Source organism: Poecile atricapillus, chromosome 7 (genome assembly GCF_030490865.1).
Source record: "Poecile atricapillus isolate bPoeAtr1 chromosome 7, bPoeAtr1.hap1, whole genome shotgun sequence".
NCBI lineage: Eukaryota > Metazoa > Chordata > Aves > Passeriformes > Paridae > Poecile > Poecile atricapillus.
The window spans coordinates 10,348,273-10,355,921 of record NC_081255.1 but is presented as its reverse complement, the minus strand read 5'-3'; the positions used below and the strand labels follow the sequence as shown (position 1 = coordinate 10,355,921).

The following is a 7,649-nucleotide window of genomic DNA, read 5'->3' as shown; positions in this document are numbered from 1 at the left end:
ACCTGACCCCAGCCACAGGAGCACTAAACCCGTAATTAATTATGTGACACAGCAGGGTGAGCAAGCACCAGAGACATCTCCCAGGAGCCTAAGGCTGGGAAATAGTCTCAGACTTGCCACAGGTGCTCAGCACACAAAACCACGCTGGAGTCTTCAGAAATCACTCATGTCTTTCCTTACTAAAGAAGTCACCACCTTTCTGGCTTACCAGCCCTTCTGTGGCAGACTCACTCCACGCTTCCCAGGTACGCACAGCTTTACACACAAGGCAACAATTTAAATTTCCTTCCAGCCCTCCAAGTCAAAGGTAGATGGATATTGGAATAAACACACCACTGCATCAAGGACAAACCAGTTTCAGTCATTTATTCATTACAGCACTTGAAGTTAGTTGGTGGCAGGTACTTGGTGAAGGTCCCCAGATAAACAACAGGAAGAATGGCTGGTACAACAGAATTATATAAAAAGAATTAAATAGGTAAAAGAACATGGTAACCTCTCACTCTTGCTCTAAACAGAGCACACTGGCCCCGAGTCCAGGTCACCATCATCCTTTCAAGCCAGTCATGGTTAAAACCCTCCAGTGCCCGTAGCCAGGGGACAGCGAGGAATCTGTTCTCACAGTTGGGGCAGGCGTGTGCTCCTCAGGCCAGCTCCTCAGGAGCTCGGGTTCAGCTGCTGGGCAGAGCCTGCCTGCCACAGAGGCTCCAGCTTGTGGAGCAGGTCTGCACAGCCAGCCCCAGCTCGGTGAACAAGGGCAGCTCTGCTCAAGGTGAGCCTTCAAGTACATCAGGATCAGCCACAGGTGATGTGTTTGAGCCAGCTCCAAATGCCAGCAGAGGCAGGATGAGGGCAGCACCCCAGACTGCTGCCTGTGCTGCCCTGAGCCAGATGGAAAGCACAGGGTTTGAGCTGCTCCTGAGCCACGCACAGCTCAGCCACGCTTTCGCAAGACACCGCTTTGCAACTGTGTGAAGACAGACTCTGCCTACTCGAGGTCTCCAGTTTCTCCTAAAGAAAAATCTCATAGCAAAAGGTCTAAGCACTTCTCTTCAGTTTTCACACTTCCATTTTCAGGAACTGTTCACCTTCTGTGGAGAAGGAAGATTGTGTCTGAAGCTGTGTGCCTGCAGAACGGCTGGCAACACAGGAAGCACCAGAATGAAGAAATCCCAGGTCATTGATACAAGACTCTCACCCCACTGAGATGGCTTTACTTAATCTAAGAGATCACGGTATTTCTCTAGAGTCTGCTCCTCCAGCTCCAGCAGCTTCTGGTAAAATTTCTCAGCAGTGTCTTCATCCACATCCATCTTGAAAACAAGGAAAACAGCACTGTGAGACCATCACCTCAGTGGCAGCCAGTGCAGACACTGAGGGCAGCTCTGGGGAAAAGCAGAGGGCATTTCCAGAGCTGCTACCTTCACAAACAGCCAAATAAAGACACCTGTCACCAGGGCATAAGCCAGAACATCATTACACACTTTACATGTTCTGATCACCACTTCCATTATCTTCCAGGCTCCAGCCTAAGCCAGGAGTTACTGTAGGAAACACTGCAGATAACCCCACATCCCCTTCCTGCTGCTTAGCATCCAACAAGCATCTTCCTGGATGTGTTTCCTGGAGTGGAAACTGCAGGCACAGGACACTCCTGGCACCAGCCCTCCCATGCAGAGCAGATGACAGAGCCCCAGCCCAGTCCCCTGCAGCAGGGAGCTCCCTCTCCACTCACCTTCCGAGGCTCCACGTAGCATCTCCCCAGTCCAGAAGTGCAGCTGTGGTACTTGACAAGAGAATCCAGGTACTCTGGCTTCTGCTTGAACAGCCACACCTGGGGAGAGCAGCACAAAGGTGTGCAAGTCCAGCCCAGCCCAGCCTGACTGCCCTCAGACACAGAAGACACCCCAGGTGCTCCCACCAAGCAGAGGAAGCTGTGCCATGCCAAGTTCTGAGCTGGCTCCCTTCAGATGTGACTCACCTGAGCCAGGAGCAATGCAGGTTTGTGCTAAAGCAGTTTCAGCATGGCTAAACTTGCTCCCACTGTGCTTGAGACAAGCTGTGCCCCCCATCACCCACCTCCACCCCCTGTGCTGCACATGGCTCTCCCTGGACAGAAGTTCTCCCGAGATCATTTATTTTATGGCTACTGGATGGAGCTCATAGAGCACCAAGGGGCAGATCAGCCCAGGGCTGCTCCCTGCTGTGGTGTTTGGGGGTCAAACACAGCACCACTCACCAGCCTTGCTGAGAGGCTCTTTGCTCAAGCCACAAGACCCCAGAGGAGCCACCCAGAAGGAAGAAATATTAAAATCAAGTTGTGAACTACTTACATGAGCTTCTGCTCCATTATAGGGTGTCAGAGTATAAGTTTTGGCAAAAAATCGGATCTGAGGGGAAAAGAAGGACATGGCAGAATCTGTACTGTGGCCCAGGGTTTGTTGGCAAGCCCTGAGCAGCCCAAACGCTCCAGATAACCTGCCAGAGGTACAAATCCCTCTCAAACTGTGTACCACTGCACACAGACTAAAGCATCCCTTTATCAGCACAAAGTGTTCCCCCAGCAAGTGTCACTCCCTGATGAGCTCAGCCCAAGGCAGGAGCAACAGCCCACACACCACAGGTGCCTCTTCTGGAAAGGTCTCAGGGCAGGACTGGCAGCTTTGAGAACTGAGGTGGCACTGCCTCTCTGCTGCCAGGAGAAATGTGATCCATCAGGATCAGCTGCTGCAAGCTGGCAGCTGAAGATGAAGGGCCACTCTTGCAGGGAGAGCACCGAGGCTCAGAGCAGGCAGCCTCCAGGGACAGAGCTGCAGGGCAACTGGAAAGATGAAGGCCAGAGGAAGAAAGGCAAGGAAACTTTTGGGGCAGCAGGGGGAGAGGCAATAGAGAGCAGGAGGCTCTGCTTTCCATGGGCTTGGAAAGAGAAAAGCAACACTGCCTTCTAGAGGAATGGAAAGAACAACACTGAAAACCAGGTTGTTCTAGAAATGAACAGCATCTCAAAGCACAGGGGCCAAGCTGGAGCCACATCCTGAGCTCTGCTGCCAGCAAGCTAATGGTGTTCCACCAGCAGGACTGGCAAACCTTCCAGGGGAGCCTGGACAAACACTGCAGTATGAGCCCTGCCCCTCTGCACAGTCCCAGCACCACACCTCCCAACTCAGCTTGGGAACTGGGGCCCCAAGAGGAGAAAGGGAAGGTTTGCAGAGGGCCCAGCCTGCCCAGCCCAACAGAAGGAGAAAATCTGTAACAACACAGGCTGCAGTGAAGTGTGTCACAGCCCAAAACCAGCCAGGACATCCACTCACCAACCACATGATGGGCATTAGCAGCTTCCACAGAAAAATGGGCAAAATCCTGTAGGTCATGTTGGACATAACGAGCCCAGGACAAACAACACTGGAATACAGACCCTGCAGAGAAGAAACCAAGTCAGTGTGCAATTACAGCACAGCTAAAAGAATGGGTCACGCTCCTTCCCTCCCAGTACAGCAGGACAGGGAGTGTACAGACACCAGGCAGCAACACCCCACTAAGTACAGAGAGCAATTGGATGTAGTGATTTGTAAGAGGCCCAGATTGGAAATGTTTGTGTTAAATCTGTGCCCATTTCAAAGCCCCAGGATAGGAAATGCAGCCTCCTGGTGCAATCTCCATGCAGATCAGCATCCCACAAATTACAGCCCACTCAGACCAAAGGCTACCTCTTCTTTAAGATAGAGAAGCTCAGCCTTTTGTGACTAAACCATTTTCCCCAGAAGTGTTTGAGAATGGCATAACCTGCTGGACCAGGGCTGCAGCTGCCAACAAAATCCATCAATCCCCCAGGACAGGGAAGGCAAGCTGCTTGTACAGCTCACTGAGACAAAGCTGAGCAGCAGCAGAGCCATCAGCACAGCCTGCAGCTCCAGTGCTTGCACTGCCAGAGCAGCCCTGTTGCTGATGGGCAAGGACACCTGAAAAAAGCAGAGGCTCTTTGCTCTTTAACACCAACTCTGAGCTGAAGAGAAGAGCCTGCAAGGTAAGAACTGCTCCCAGAATCTCCCTCTTTGGGAAGTTTTCCTGGCAAGAACTGCAGAATCTGGCAATCTCTCTGGCAGATTCTCCACCCCCTACACCACCGGTTCAGCCCCAGCCACGTTTAGCTCTTACCTGTGCATTAAGGAACGCACCAGATTGCCGTGAATGCAACTAGGTAACAACAATGTCATGATAATTACAAACAGCAGAAGCTCATTAGGTCCCTGCAGCAACACAAACCCCATCATCACCTGGCCATTAAATTTCCTGTTCAGAACCACACTTGTCAGGTCAGTAGCGTATTTAGAGGAACTGTATGATTCCTGCCCCTTGGCATGCTGATAGTCAGAGAGGCTGAAGGCAGACTCCCTGGCATTGCTGGAGGAGGTCCAGATGAGTCGTGAGGGCTTCTCGTTACCACAGAGTAGAGCCTGGAGCTGACGAACCTGGAAAAAGAATCCTTAACTTATTTAACACAGCTTAGGGTATAACTTTACAGCACCTAAGGCTGTGAGCTTCTCTCAGCTTTCTCAGCCAGCTTTTCCTAGACTAGCCAAAAGGAGACACTTGTACAAGCAGCTGTCATTCTGCTGGACAGCTCCGTTGAGCACCTCAGAATTTAATACAGCCAAGCCTTAGTATTTATCCCACCAGACTGAAAACTGCACATGACTGACCTCTGTCTGCTGGCTCACTAAAGTAACTTCAAAATTACATTAACTCTTGCAACTAAAGTCACCATTTACTGCTATTTAAACAGATGTCAAGGCCTTTACCCTTGTCATTCTTCATCTGTCAGACTGCAGCCTCCATCATCTGTGAGATCTCTGCTGCCCAGACCCATCCCTACCCACATCAGACATCAGACTGAGGGTTCAACCTTCCCACAAAGCCTCACCAGCACGAAGTGTCCAAAGAGGTTGGTAGCAAACACCTCCTGAAGCCCATCTCCGTTCAGCCTGTCCGTCTGGGTCATGATGCCTTCTGCGGTGGTCAGCATGTGGAGCAGCTTCCTGGAAGCCAAGAGCAGGAGCTGGTGAGGAACAGAGCCAGGAGGAACCCAGCACTGCCCTCCCTCAGCAGCTGCCCCACCTCACAGGCTCTGCACAGCTTCACCTTCGAGGGCAACATCAAACCATGGAAAGAACAGATGGGAAAGGTCTACGGAGTATGCCAGGTCCTTCATCCACAAGGGCCTCAATACTGACCAGACCACAGAAGATCTGTCCCTTCCTTCACTTTCCTCTGGTAAAGTACCGTTACCAACATCTCCTTCCCTCATTTCACGCTCAGATAACTTAATCAAGCTCCAGCATGGAACCAGGCCCTCGGGCCATAGCTAATGCAGGCAAGAAAACCAGTCTGGCACCAGTGCTCAACACCCCAGCAGCTCTGCTAGACACCAGTCACTGCTCCTCAGCTTCCCCATGCCGCCCACATCAACACCACGAGCTTCACAAAGCACTGAGACCCACAGCTCTGAACAGCTACAAAAACCCACCCTGGCATCACAACAACGGGAAAGAGACACAGACTTCACCAGAGCAGCATTTCTCGCGCAGGGGCTGCAGGCTTTGGGTGACCTCTCGCCCTCCCCATGCACCCTCACAGCTGGGATCAGGACCAGCCCAGCAGAGCACTCGGTCACCAAAGCCACCCCGAGAGCACAGGGATGGGCTCTGTCTCACACCAGGGAGGGACACGGGCTCCTCGGCACCGGACCCAAGGACACATCATGGGGATGGCAGCTCCCCGTGCTGCCCCCAGGCTGGGACCGGGACCCGCGGGAGCATCTCCTACCCGGTGAGGAGACCGTGCCACAGAGCCTTGAAGTTCACATGCGGGTTGGGCATGATCCCAGCGTTGAGGTAGACAAAGTCCAGGCGCTGAAACCTGCGTGGAGAAGAGCGAGGAGGCGGGTTCGGAGGGGGGTTCGGGGGGGACTCGGAGGGGGGTCAGGGCTGCCCGCTGGGGTGGGGCTGATGGGGGCAGATCCCGTACCTGCAGCGGAGCTCACGGGCGGCCCGCAGGACGGAGGCCAGGTTCCCCAGGTCCACCTCCACGGTGGACACCTGTGCGGAGGGGTGGCTGGCCAGGATGAGGTCCCGCGTGGCTTCGCTCTTCTGCTCGTTGCGGCAGGCGATGCACAGGTGGATGCGGCCATCCTCCTCCAGCAGCCGCTGGCACAGGGCCAGCCCCACGCCGCTGCAACGGGACGGGGTCAGAGAGAGCCCAGCCCGGCCAGCCCGCCCCTCCCGCTCCCGGTCCCGGTCCCGTCCGGTGGTGGCCGGTGCCCCGGCGGTGGCCCGTCGCTCACCCGCTCGCCCCGGTCACCAGCACCACGCGCTCCATCGCTGCCCCCGCCCGCCGCCCCCGCGCTTTAAGCGCTGCGCGCGCCCGGGCCCGCCCCGCCCCGCCCCGCAGCCAATCAGAGCGCGGTAGGGGGGCGGGGCCTCGCCCCGGTGGCGTGATGGTGAGCTGAGCGCGGGGGGGCGGGGCCAGAGGGACACGCCCCCCGTGACCCCGCCCCCGAGTGACGCACCCCGCACAGAGGCCACGCCCACAGGCTGTGACCACGCCCACACACCGTGATCACGCCCATACACTGTGACCACGCCCATACACTGTGACCACGCCCACTCGGCACAGGCCCCGCCCCCTCGCGGCCAGCCCGGGATGTCGCCGCTGTCCCCTCCCGTTCCCGTTGCCGCTCCCAGCGGACCCCGCCGTGCCGCTCTGCCCCGCGCTGCCATCCCGTGCCACCCAGGGAGGTTTTGCAGCGCAGCAGAGGTGCCCGGCAGGTCGCTGCTCCCCCGGGCCGGGGAGCTCTGGGTGCGCGGGGCAGCCCTGCTGCTGGGGGGTCCCAGCTGGAGCAGGGGATGGACACACCACAAACCACACCAGGACACCCCAGCGCGTTCCTGAGTGCGCAGATGGTGCAGGGTGCCCGGGCCCTGGGAGCTGCAGTGTGCCCCGCCTGCCCCCGGGCTCCCAAACTACTGAGACACGGCTGGGATGGAACACGAGGCACCCGGGGCTCGGGGCAGGCAGCCGAGGGGACAGGCAGAGAGAGGGGAACCAGCTCCATGACATCAACAAAGCCCGAACTCTTCCTCGACACGCTCAGCAGGGGTGATACACCCTCTGTGGCAGACAGCCTTTCTCTAGGGCACAGAGCTGCACAGCCCACCATCCCTGTCCTCTCCCAGCCTCTCTCCAGGACACAGAGAGCAGCACAGCCCTGCCCTGCCCTCTCCCAGCCCCTCTGCTGGGCACAGAACACTGCACATCCCTGCCCTGCCCTCTCCCAGCCTCTCTGCAGGGCACAGAGCTGCACATCCCTGCCCTGCCCTCTCCCAGCCCTTCTGCTGGGCACAGAGGTGCACAGCCCACCATCCCTGCCCTGCCCTGCCCTCTCCCACACCCACGGTCCTGCCCCGCTCCTGCTGCTGGACACGTCCTGACACGGATGCTGAGCCTCAGAGCATCCTCCCTCCCACCCGCTGGGATGGACAGCGAGTGTGGGAGCGCCAGCCGGTCTCTCGATCATCCTTGCTCCAACTCTCACGCTGTTCCCACCCCGCAGCCCAGGCACACAGGGCAGCTCCAGAGCCCCCAGCCCCGGG

General features: G+C 56.7%; 1 protein-coding gene across 4 annotated transcripts; it reads right to left on the bottom strand.

Moving 5' to 3' along the window:
• Positions 1-340: 340 nt before the first annotated feature.
• On the bottom strand, positions 341-6,442 carry HSD17B7 (hydroxysteroid 17-beta dehydrogenase 7). 4 transcript variants are annotated; one of them, XM_058843036.1, is made up of 10 exons: positions 6,341-6,441; positions 6,025-6,228; positions 5,824-5,916; positions 4,922-5,036; positions 4,275-4,469; positions 3,312-3,416; positions 2,334-2,390; positions 1,736-1,834; positions 1,199-1,313; positions 341-1,091 (listed from the first exon to the last, which is right to left on the bottom strand). In XM_058843036.1, exons 1-9 carry the CDS (start codon positions 6,373-6,375, stop codon positions 1,218-1,220), a joined length of 999 nt encoding a protein of 332 aa, XP_058699019.1. In that variant the 5' UTR covers positions 6,376-6,441; the 3' UTR covers positions 341-1,091; positions 1,199-1,217. The 4 variants fall into 4 exon arrangements, with proteins under 4 accessions (XP_058699019.1, XP_058699018.1, XP_058699021.1 ...); XM_058843035.1 differs by having other exon boundaries at positions 341-1,313; XM_058843038.1 differs by lacking the exon at positions 5,824-5,916 and having other exon boundaries at positions 341-1,313; positions 6,341-6,442.
• Positions 6,443-7,649: the final 1,207 nt, after the last annotated feature.

Bases quoted from the DNA above. Each gene is read 5' to 3' on its own strand.
- HSD17B7 (XM_058843035.1), bottom strand. From the start codon at position 6,375: ATGGAGCGCGTGGTGCTGGTGACCGGGGCGAGCGG. The intron at 2,391-3,311 runs GTGAGTGGATGT...TTTTCCCCTCAG, and splicing joins TAATGCCCATCATGTGGTTG to ATCCGATTTTTTGCCAAAAC. The intron at 1,314-1,735 runs GTGAGTGGAGAG...CTTGTTTTCAAG, and splicing joins GCTACGTGGAGCCTCGGAAG to ATGGATGTGGATGAAGACAC.